Genomic DNA, 11,044 nt, shown 5'->3' on the forward strand with positions numbered 1-11,044 from the left:
CCTAGCTCCAGAGCTCCCTATGGGATCAGCTGAGGCCTCTCGGGCCTCCAATCTCCATCACAGCTCAACTCCTCTCTCTCAGCCCAATCCTGTTTCCTTTATATCCTAGGTGCTGATTGCACATGCACTCTCCAAGAAACGTCCTTCAAGCAAGTCTCCACTTCAGAGTGTGTATTCTGGGAAACCTCCCAAAGATACCACTGAAGTGAAACAATTACTAAATTTCAACGGATGCCTTCCTTGGAGGTGTTTGTGTAGCAATAATAATAACTAATATTCATAGAGTGATTCTATGTGCCAGGCACTATACTAAGCACTTTGCCTATATGATCTCATTTAATAAAGAACAGAATTAATGCCAAAGGAATGAATTTCTCATGGTGAAATTTCAGGCTTAGGCAAGATGAAATATCCAGCTCAGGGATGCTGGCTGGAAATATTTGTGTAGCACAAATTCTGTCACAAATTTTTCTGCCTCACTCTATGATTGGTCCTGACCTTCACTGGCTGGGGAAAGTCCTCATCGGGTCACGGTGGCGGCTCCCAATCTCATTCTTCCCTAAAAAAAAAAAAAGAAAAAAAAAGGGGTCTCATTTCTCGGGAGCCATTGTGGAGGTAAATTTCTCTGAAAGCTGACTGCCCCAATTTGGGACTCCCCGGGCCTTTTCTGAGAAATGGTGACATGGTTCCCAGCACTTCCTCTCCCTTCTTGGGAAGTTCCTGCAGCCCCCACTGAGTCCTCCTCACATCCTCCTCGTTCAGGCTTGGGCTTTCTGCTTTTCCTTTCCATCAGCTCCCTCCCAGGTTGGGGCGGATCCGGACCCTCTTGTCCCCCTGGCTGAGCCTCGCTCCAGCCCTAAGCTGCCTGCTTTCTGGGAGCTTGCCCAGGCAGCAGGCAGTGGCCCTGACTGGCCCTTGGCCCTCAGGAACATGTCCCAGCATGTCGAGACCTGCTGTAGAAGAGGCGGATGGCTGTTTTGTCTTTGGGGCTGCCTGCTTTGGGGGTAGGTAGTAGGAGACAGGAGACCCCAGAGACCCCAGGGAGACCTTAGTCTGAGTTTTTCTGCACAGAGTATGTGATTTTCAGCATATCCCTTGGGAATGGCCTGAGTGTTGCTGTGTGCACACACCTGTGTGTGGTTTTGTGTTTGTCTGTTTGTTTGTGTTGGGAGTCAGATTTCCTGTGTGACTTATAACAACTTGCTCCTTTGCCCTCTTCAGGGCAGAAGTCCTCCTTCAAGAACATGCCTGGCTACCCATTCAAATGTATGGCTGGAAACCCTCAATAGGTGCTTTATAAGTATTTGTTGAATTCTATTGTGGTGGTGGTAGTATTGAGCTAGAAGTTATAAAACACACACACACACACACAAACCCACCAAAAACCTCACTTCTCAATAACAACAAAAAGAATTATTTCACTGTGAAGCTCCATGCCACAAAACTGTAAGTAGTTCAATACAAGCCTTCATTAAAATTTTTTCCCCCAAAGTAAATAGCCAGACAATGTCAAGTCTGTTTGAAATGCCTGAAAGCCCAGGGGATTCAAGGCGGGCGGTAGGAGGATGTGTCTGTCTTCTGTTGGGCTTTTGACAACCCAGCCTTTGGGTGGTGGGGGAGTCTGTGTGTTGGGGGCAGGGGGCGGGGGGAGGGAGGCAAAAGGAGAAGGAGTTCTGTCCTCTCTGAGGTCAGCTGTGCTGGAGGAAGAAGACTGGGCATGTCCGGGCAGAGATTTGCAGACACTGAACAGCCCTGGATGTCAATAATTACAGCTGCTCTAAGCCTGGATTCTATTTTTTAGTGGGATTTCTATTCAGATTACACTGTTCTCTGCACATTTTAAAAAGCAGGAACTGCACATGTTTTAGGTGAAGGAAGCAGGGAAAGGTGGGGGTCCAAGGGGAGCTAGAGATGTGGAGGTTCATGGGAATGTAGGGGCACCTCAGTTGCTTCTGTATCTGTCAGAGGCAGCAGGGGGCATTTCCAGAATTGCTCTTCATCAGTGTCACCTCCCTGAGCTGTGTGGAAATGAGGGGTCCTGGGCGTTTCCCTCATCCTAGAGCCTCTGAAATAGAGAGGGCAATAAGCAGAGAGCTCTGGGCAGGAGGCCCCTGCCTGTGATCCAGCCACGGCCACTTATTTGCTGGGTGAGCTGAGTAAAGTCACTGAACTTCTGTGAGCCTCAGTTTCCTCCGTGTGTGGGGCCTGTGTGGGGAATACCCCTCACCAAGCCCTTCTGCCCTTCTAGCCATGAAGCCTGTGGCAGTCACAGAGCTTTCTTCTGTCGAGGTGGGAGAGGCGAGTGTGCAGAGCGAGGAGGAGGGTGCAGGGAGGTCTGCTCCAGGTGGATTTTCCCCTGGAGACCACCAGGATGCCCCTTCTGAGAGGCACCCCCAGTTCCCTCCTTTCCTGAGGCATCGCCAAGCAACAGCTCTGCACCCCTTTGGTTCTGTGGGCCTCATCTGGGAAAGAAAGGGGCTGACTCTGCCTCGGGCCTTCAGGAAGGAGGCTTTGTGGGGCGTCTGGGCGTCCCTGGTGCTGGGGTGAGGTGGCGCAGTGGGGGACCCGCGGGACTAGGGGTGATATCGTGTGGGGCTTTCTGGGAGCTCAAAAGTGAGACGCATTATTATTTGTGGATGTTTATTTACTATTAATGTCACTCCTTGTGATCTTCGCAGGGCCAGAAAATGGCTTATCTTAATCGCGCCGTCCGTCCCGGTGTGTGCCCAACTCACTCCCCCACCCCCACCCCCACACATTCGAGGCTCAGTTCGCGGGGAAAGTGGTCAAGCGCGGGACCCGCGAGCGCGGGGTGCGGGGCGGAGGGGATCGGAGGGCGCGAGGAAGGAGTGGCGTCTCCCGGGACGAGGACGGGGACGGGGACGCGCGGGTGTCTCAGCCGAGGGCGGTTCCAGGCTCCAGGAGCCGAGCGGCCAGCCCCGCCTACCGCAGTCATCGCTATAAAAGGGCCGTCGCCGCCGCGGCCGAGCTGCAAGCCGCTGCCCGAGTCAGTGGCCCACAGATCCGGAGCCGGCCGCGGTTCACCGAGACGCAGAGACCCCCGGAGGTGAGCGAGCCGGGGCGGGACGGAGCGCGCCGCGCCCGGGCGGGCGGCTGGGGGCGTGCGTCCGCGCGCGCCTGTCCTCCTGCGTGTCTGCGGGCGCGGGCGTGCTGTGCCCCACAGGTGAACGATGTGCGTGGGTCCCGGTTTTGTTCGCACGGGTGTGTGGAGGCGCGCGTGTGACGGGAGTCGGGATGTGCCCGAGACTCGCAGCACAGAGAGCCACCCGCGTCCGAGGGATGCGTTGCCACGCTCCCCTCCCCTGGAAACGCGGCTGGGACGGGGAGGGCGTGGATGGGGAGGGCTGGCTCGCGGCGTGGGGATGAAGCCGCTGTCCGCCGAGGGCCGGCAGGTGCGGGAACGCCCGGCGCAGCAGGGGGTCCATCGGGGACCCAGTCCCGGGCGCCTCTTGGGTCCGCCCCGGTCTCTGAGGTCCGCGTCGCCGACGCCGGAGTGTCCGCCGCCCGGCTGGGCGTTGAGGTCAGCGCGGGCTGTGTCCCCAGCTTGGGAACAAGTCCGGGCATGTCCTTTAAGGGCCAGCGAGGAGGCGGATCACGGTGACAAGGGGACCCCGGAAAACGGCCGGAGCCGCGGGGCCGTTGCGCCCCAGAAGTTCCTTTCTTTGCCCCTCCGAAGCCTCTGTCAGCGCCCCCGCCCCCCATCGGCACGGTGACCTATTTGGCTGGACAGAGTGTTCCCGGGGAAGCCCGGGCTCCGGGAGGTCCAGGACCCGGCGTCCGGTCCCTGCCCTGCGGACCTGGGGCCGCGGCCGCGCGCTGGGCGGGCTCCCTGCAGCCAGTCTATGCGGGAAGCGCTGGCGCCCGCCCGCCTCCCCGGCACCGCCTCCCGAAGACCCCGGCCGGGCCAGCCCGCGCGTCGGGGCGGCGGTCTGCTGGGCGACCGGGTGTGCGCTCCACGCCCGGGTGGGAGGCGGGGTGGGGCCGAAACTTGGAGTGGGGAGGCTTCCCGGGGCGCGACGCTGCTCTGCCCGCTGTGTCGGGCTCCGGGGCGTCCGGGACCCCGTCCGGGGTTCCCTGTCCCGGGGCGGCGAGGCCGAGACAGGCAGGGGCGCTACTCGCCCTTCGGGTGCCGCCGCCCAGTCCCGGGCCCGCTGGGGACGCTTGGCCCCACCGCGGAGAAGAATCTTGGAACTGGGCTTGGCACTTACGGTGCCCGGGCAGCGCCCTCCCTCCGTGCCGCGTTTCGGGGCGGACTTTCGAGCGGTTTTGTTTTCTCTGCTCCCGTCTATTTTTATTTTCCAGGGATCTGACTCATCCCCTGCTTTGGGCGTGGAGATAAGGTGGAGGGACTAGATCACTGCGCGCCTGTGTGCGTGCGTGAGTGTGCGTGTGTGTGTGTGTGTGTGTGTGTGTGTGTGTGTGTATGTGAGAGAGAGACAGACGGCGACGGCGCGAGAGCTCGCGGTTTCCCAACAGTGGCGGGGGTTTCGGAAGCCTGGCTGGGTCAGCGTGACGTGTTCGCGGCCCCCGGTCCCCTCCCGTCCCCCCCCTCCCCAGCTGAGAATGACGCGCAGCCAGAGTGGAAGCTAAGATTTGGCGGGCAGGGAGCGCTTTGCAGGAAACTGACTCATCGCAGCTCGCTCGGGCTGACCCGGGCGCCGCCCTCGCGCCGCCCACTCGCGCGTGATTTCCTGGAGGCCAGCGACCCCTGCCGGCCCCAGAGCGAACTGCACACATGCCTTCCCGCGGAGCGCGATTTCACCCGCCTTCCTTCCCGCGGCTACTCCTGGGCTCATCCCAGGTCGTTCCCCCCCACCTTCACTCTGCCCTCTAACGCCCCCTGAAAAGAGTACCCCATTGGTTCAACAGTGTTTGCTGAGTGCTTAATATTTACTTGGGAATTAAAACTGGTTGAAGTCTAAGGCACTAAGGCCAACGAAGAAAACTGTTCTCGGTTACTTGTTTGTAAAACAAGGGTTTGTGCTTGTGAGTTCCCTCTGAGCTGGGAGTTCTGATACTGGGCGCGAGAGCAGAGTTTGATGGGGCCGCTGTGAGAGTCGTAAGGGAAGGGGTGGTAGAAGGAGAGAGGGTCCCCGCCTGGATTCTGGTCCTATCGTCAGCGCCCAGAAGCCAAGGAATATCCAGCTTCCTGATAAAGCCCCAGGGGAGCTCCTCCTCGCACTCCACGGCTCTGAGACCAAGAACGTCCATTCCAGCCTCCTGTGTGTCCTCTCTTGTGTGCCCGTCTGGGGAACTGCCAGATACTTGCTTAAATCCCCTTGAATTTTGAATTAAGTTGGTCTGGGGAGGGAAGGGCTTGTTGACCTACATTTTTGTAAAAAGCTCTCCAAGTGATTTGGGTGGGATTTTCTGGTTAAGAAACCTCAAAATTAGTGAGGGAGTAGGGTTCAACACCACAGCACAGAACTCAAGGCAAATAGGCCTGGGTTCAAATTCTGGATGTGCTATGTGTGAGCTGTGTGACCTTGGGAAAGTTACTTAACTTCTCTGAGGCTTGGTTACCACTTCTGTAAAAAAGAGCTAAATACACCCACTTTTTATGGAAAATTAATATTTATGAACTTCTTAGAACATCCCTGGCACATAAACATATATAAATAAATTTCAATCCTTGCCCTAGAGACAGTGGACAAAGGTTATTTGAAGGCTCTGCACTGTGTAACTTCTCCAGTGGCCTTTTTTTAGCTGTGTGGTTTGGGGGCAAGTATCGTGTTCAAAATCTTGGCCTTTAAACTTGGTCTGAGGTCACCTAGTGCCTCCCCTCCCCTATCAGCTGAGACCTGAGCTGCACTCATTGTGAGCAGTGAGTGTGTCACGGGTCCAGAGCTTCCTGCCCCAGGACATCCTTCAGCAGAGCTTTCACCCTCAGACCTGCAAATCGGGACTTGTCCCCAGGAAAATCTAATCCCTGCTGATGTCACGCAGCCACTCAGCCCTGGAATCAGGCAGGAGCGGGGCAGGTGGGTGCCAGTGCTCCCTTGGCGTTCCCTCTGCTGAAGTGGGAGGAGAGGGACTGGGTAGAACAGCCACCTTTGATTTTCTTTGCCTGTGAAACGGGTTCAGGTTCGTTGGATGCAGGCAAACCAGGGCAGGGCCTTCAAGGTTGTCTAGACTTCAGATCACCTGGTGGGTCTGGCAGGAAGTGGCTCAGCCTGGGAGAAACCAAGGCTCTGCCCTGCCCTGCCCTGCCCTGCCCAGCCCCTCCTCAGCCCCAGGCCACTGGCCTGATGACATCCTTGTGAAAGGCTCTCAGCCTACAGCACCTGTCAGCTGTTGTCTGAAGGAGGTGGTGGCCTGGGGGGTGGCGGGGTGGGTTGGGGAGGCCCGGCCAGAACTGAAGGCAGAGAGAAACAATAATACTTCTGTTTTCCAAGCACTTCTGTATACCAGGTGCTGCTCTCAGCACATTCCCCACTCAGTTAATCCTCCCATCTGTCCTCTGAGACATTTACTGTTGTCTCCCTTTACACATGAGTAAAACAGAGACCAGAAAAGCTAAGCCACCTGTCCAGGGTCAGCCAGCAGAGCCTGGATTCCACCCCAGCAGTCCTGCTCCAGAGCCCTGGCTCCTACCCACAAAGTACAGACTGCCAGCTCTGTTCCGCCTGCCTTGTCTAGAGGGACTCCTGACCAATTGCTCCGTCATACTTCAACAGCCATGCTCTTTAAACTTTCACGAAGCCCCATTTTACAGATGAAGAAACTGAGGCCCAGAAGCATTAACTGACTTTGTAAAGTTTAGATAGTAAGCAGCAAAGGTAGCCTAGATCCCAGGTGGTTTTCATCCCGAAGTCCCGGGTACTTGTGTTAGAGCAGGGTTGCCGCACACGGGCACCTGGGCAGGGGATGCAGGAGGCTGGAGGAGCTGTCGGCCTGTCCGTGCATTTGCATTTGGGAACTGACCTCCTGGCCAAGGCTGGGAAACTGCTGGACTCACAGTTCGCATGTACTTGGGGCATTCACACCCATGAGGGACACCTCAGGGGCAGGAAAGTAAATTGATTTTAGCTGATAAAACCGGGTGGTAAACAGACCCCTGATCCCTGCTATTGCAATAAAGTATTGACATAAGCTTGCCCTTCAGCTGCCCGCTCTCCCAGTCACCCTGGGGTGCCATGCTGGCTGAGCTCTACCCCACCCAGTGTCTGTTGGTGGGAGATTGGGGGCCCTGTGGGAAAGAGGTGGTGGAAAATCAGCTGGAAGGAGCCAGAGGTGAGAAGGACACCCTCTCACCTCCTATTCTAGTAGGAAGACCTCACCTGAGCAGGGCCTGGGAAGGGGGTCCCATTTCCCGAGTGACCAGGGCCTTTCTTGTGTCTCAGCAGCAGGTGCCATGTCCGAGCCATCCCGGGATCCCCGCCCGAACCCCCGTGGCAGCAAGGTCTGCCGTCGCCTCTTCGGCCCAGTGGACAGCGAGCAGCTGCGTCGAGACTGTGACGCGCTAATGGCCAGCTGCGTGCAGGAGGCGTGTGAGCGATGGAACTTCGACTTTGTCACGGAGACGCCACTGGAGGGTGACTTCGCCTGGGAGCGTGTGTGGGGCCCGGGCCTGCCCAAGGTCTACCTGCCCCCGGGGCCTCGGGGGATCCAGGACAACCTGGGAGGAGGCAGGCGGTGCAGCAGCTCCCCTGCCCTGCTGCAGGGGACCGCTCAGGAGGACCACCTGGACCTGTCACTGTCCTGCACCCTGGTGCCTCGCTCCCCTGAGAGGCCTGAGGGCTCCCCAGGTGGGCCTAGCACCTCTCAGGGCCGGAAGCGGCGGCAGACCAGCATGACAGGTGAGGACAAATGCAGGGAATGACACTGCAAGGGACCAAGACTCAGAATTCATGGTGCAAGGGCTGACCTGTCTGGTCCACTTGCTCGTTATGAGGGGGCAACAGGCCCAGAGAGGGGAAGGGACTTGCCTGAGGTCACACAGCCAGTCTGCAGCCAAGAAGAACTAGCTATCATTTATTGGGAATGTTTATTAAATGCCAAGCCCTTCATTACGTTTCTTAGGTGGATTTCATTTAGTCCTTACAGCAATCCATATGACATTCCTGCTGTCCTTTTATAGGCAAGGAAACAAGGTTCAGAGAGGGAGAGTGATTTTCCTAAGGTCACACAGTGAATTTGCAATGAAGAGAAGACTAATGATAATGATTTCCTGGCTGCCCTATCCAAACTTAACTCCCCTTCCCCTCTCCACACACACACACACACACACATGTACACACACTTCCTGTCCCTCTGCCCTGCCTATGTTGTTCGTTTTGGTACTTCTTACCGTCAACAGCTACTTCCTTATCTTGATATTGCCCATCTCCCCCCATAGGATATTGTCTCCACGAGAAAGGGTTCTATATCCGTCTCGCTCATCACCGAATCCCTTGCACCTAGAATGGCACATTGTAGGTGCTTGATAAGTAATGAATGAGGGATGCTGACATTGAGCACACAGTAGGCCGGGTCCTCGACCAAAACCTGTGTAGAGAGCATTCCATTCAACCCTTAGAGCAGCATACCAGTGTCGTCCTCATTTTACAGGTGAGGCTCAGGGAGACTCAGCCAAGAGTCCCGCAGCACATTCGCAGCTGGTTCAGAGCTAACAATAAGGATAATAGGAACAGCTAAGGTTTATGTGGCCCCGGCCTTGTGCAGAACGCTGTAGTGGATGGTCTGATGGTAATCCTTACAGCTGTGCTATCCAACAGAACTCTGCCGTGATGCACATATACTGTGCCGCCGGCCCCAGAGAGTTCTCGAGTACTTGACCTGGGGCTAGGGTGACTAAGAGAGGGAGTTTTTCATTTTATCGTATTTTAGTTCATTTAAATAACCACACAGGACTGGCGGCTACGGTACTGGGCAGTGTGGGTCAGAGCAGGCCCAGGGGTGCAGGCCCACAGTCAGTCACATCTGACTGTGGGCCTGCAGTAGGTTGCTCTGTAAACGCCCTGGGAGATGGGGTGGAAGTTGCCAGAGTTCTTCCCTGGACTTGGCAATGTGTCCCTTTGGCCCGAGGGAGGGGTCCCGGCCCCTCTGCAGTTTGCCCTCCTCCTCCTGGCCTGGCTGACTTATGTTCCCTTCCCTTAGATTTCTACCACTCCAAACGCCGGCTGATCTTCTCCAAGAGGAAGCCCTAACCTGCCAGCTGGAAGCCTCTCGCTCCTGGGAACGTGGGCTCCCCTCAGGCCCGTTCTACATCTTTTGACTTAGTCCTACAGTTTGTGTGTCTTAATTATTATGTCTGTTTTAATTTAAACTCCTCCTCATGTACATAGTCTGCTTGTCACCACCCTCCCACCCCTGCCAGCAGCTGGCATTAGAATTATTTAAAGAAAACATTAGACAGCAGAATGATACACTCAGTAGATGGCCAGATATTTTTATTATGCAAACTTTTATTTAAAACCTCCTCATTCTATGCTCTCTGTTTCTTTCCTCCCTGAGGTCAGGTGAGGCCGGCATGACCCTCACCTGGTGGGTGGTGCTTTTTGGAGGGGCCTGGTTCCCTCTGGTCACTGTCTCATGGACAGTGTGAAATTCCACTCCCGTCCTTCATTCTCAGACCCAAATTCCCTATAATTTGAGAAGTAAAGAGATAGCACTTTGAAGAGGACCCAGCAGAGTGAGGACATAATCGAAACTTGGGAGTTCCCTCACTTCCTCCAAGGTTGGGCGTGGTGACCTTGAAGTGGGCACAGCCTGGAACAGGGCGGGGAACCGGCGCCCTCCTGGCCCTTGACACCTGACTCTGTCCTGTGATGGCACGGGGCAGGTAGGGCCCTGTAGCAAAGTGCCCGCCTCCCCTCAGGCCCCCCGCTGACCACAGGGGTGGCTGCCACTCTGTTGGCTTCCCTGGGACTTTTCTAGGAGCCTCAGGTTCCCCTCTTTTCCAGCTGGGCTCTCAAGTCCCCTCTGCTCCTCTCCCCTCCTCCATGTCCTTTCCCTCTAGTCCCCTCTGAGCCCTGGGCAGCTGCTCTGGGGTGCTCGTCCCCCCAGCCCAGTGGACTGGAAGGGAGGGGCACACTAGAAGTAGGTTCCCTGGTTCTACCTCAGGCAGCTGGAGCAGCAAGCACCCCCTCCTCTCAGCTCTGGGGGCAGGGGTCCTGGGAGGTTGGACAGGCCTCCTTGAGTGGGGCTCTGTCTGTGATAGGGGTGTATAGGTGGGGGGAGCAGATTTTTCTGGGAGGGGAGCATGACACCAGCCCCTGGAACTCGTCCAGGGACCTTCCCCATCTGTTCCACCCAAACCCGTTCCTTCGCACTTTGAATAGCAGCTGAACAAGGAGTCAGGTGTTTTAAATGGTGGGCGTGGAGGCTGTGGATCGGGTTGGCCAAGGGGGCCAATATGGGCCTGGGAGTCGTGAGATACCTTTCCTGATGCTGAACATGGAGCCTCTAGAGGTGCTGAAGCACTTCGCGGGTGGGGCTGCCCCAAAGGACTTCCAGCTCCCGCAACACCTGGCCCGGACTGTTTTCTCTGGCTCCCCACGAGTCCTGGTTCTCCTGTCTTTACCTAGACTGTACACATCTCAAGGGCAGGGGCCGCATCCTGTATGGCTCTGTGTCCTTCACAGCCGTCTCCCCGCTCCTCCCCCCTTCCCCCTCCCAGTGCTGGGTATACAGCAGGTGCTCAATAAATCAATAAATATTTCTTGGTGACTTTACTTGTAAATATACCTTGTTATTTTTAAGAATAAGTATATGGGATATTTTTGGTGGTTTTTATAACTTTAAAAATTAACCATTTACATTAAAAAAATGCAAAAGGCTTAGCAAACAGGGCCATGAGGCAAAAAAAAAAAAAAAAAAAACAAAACCCAAAAAACCAAAACAGACAAACAAGAACAAAATAAAAACAGTAAAGCATAACCTCTGCGAAGATCACCCCTGTCAATATTTTGGCTTGTTGCATGGTTTTTTTAGTAAAGAACATACTGCAGCTTGACATCATTACTCATCAGGGAAATGCAAATTAAAAGCACAATAAGATACCGCTAGGCACCTACCAGCA

General features: G+C 55.7%; 1 protein-coding gene across 2 annotated transcripts; it reads left to right on the top strand.

Moving 5' to 3' along the window:
- The first annotated feature begins 2,955 nt into the window (after positions 1-2,955).
- On the top strand, positions 2,956-10,697 carry CDKN1A (cyclin dependent kinase inhibitor 1A). Of its 2 annotated transcripts, none has more exons than XM_024557892.3 (3): positions 2,956-3,067; positions 7,368-7,820; positions 9,121-10,697. In XM_024557892.3, exons 2-3 carry the CDS (start codon positions 7,376-7,378, stop codon positions 9,168-9,170), a joined length of 495 nt encoding a protein of 164 aa, XP_024413660.2. In that variant the 5' UTR covers positions 2,956-3,067; positions 7,368-7,375; the 3' UTR covers positions 9,171-10,697. The 2 variants fall into 2 exon arrangements, with proteins under 2 accessions (XP_024413660.2, XP_045049331.2); XM_045193396.3 differs by having other exon boundaries at positions 2,961-3,067; positions 7,365-7,820.
- The last annotated feature ends 347 nt before the right edge of the window (positions 10,698-11,044 follow it).

This window comes from Desmodus rotundus, chromosome 11 (genome assembly GCF_022682495.2).
Source record: "Desmodus rotundus isolate HL8 chromosome 11, HLdesRot8A.1, whole genome shotgun sequence".
Classification (NCBI taxonomy): domain Eukaryota; kingdom Metazoa; phylum Chordata; class Mammalia; order Chiroptera; family Phyllostomidae; genus Desmodus; species Desmodus rotundus.

Excerpts from the sequence above, each read along its gene's own strand:
- CDKN1A (XM_024557892.3), top strand. The coding sequence starts at position 7,376 with ATGTCCGAGCCATCCCGGGATCCCCGCCCGAACCCCCGTGGCAGCAAG. Across the intron at positions 7,821-9,120 it reads GCGGCAGACCAGCATGACAG|ATTTCTACCACTCCAAACGC; the intron begins GTGAGGACAAAT and ends CCCTTCCCTTAG.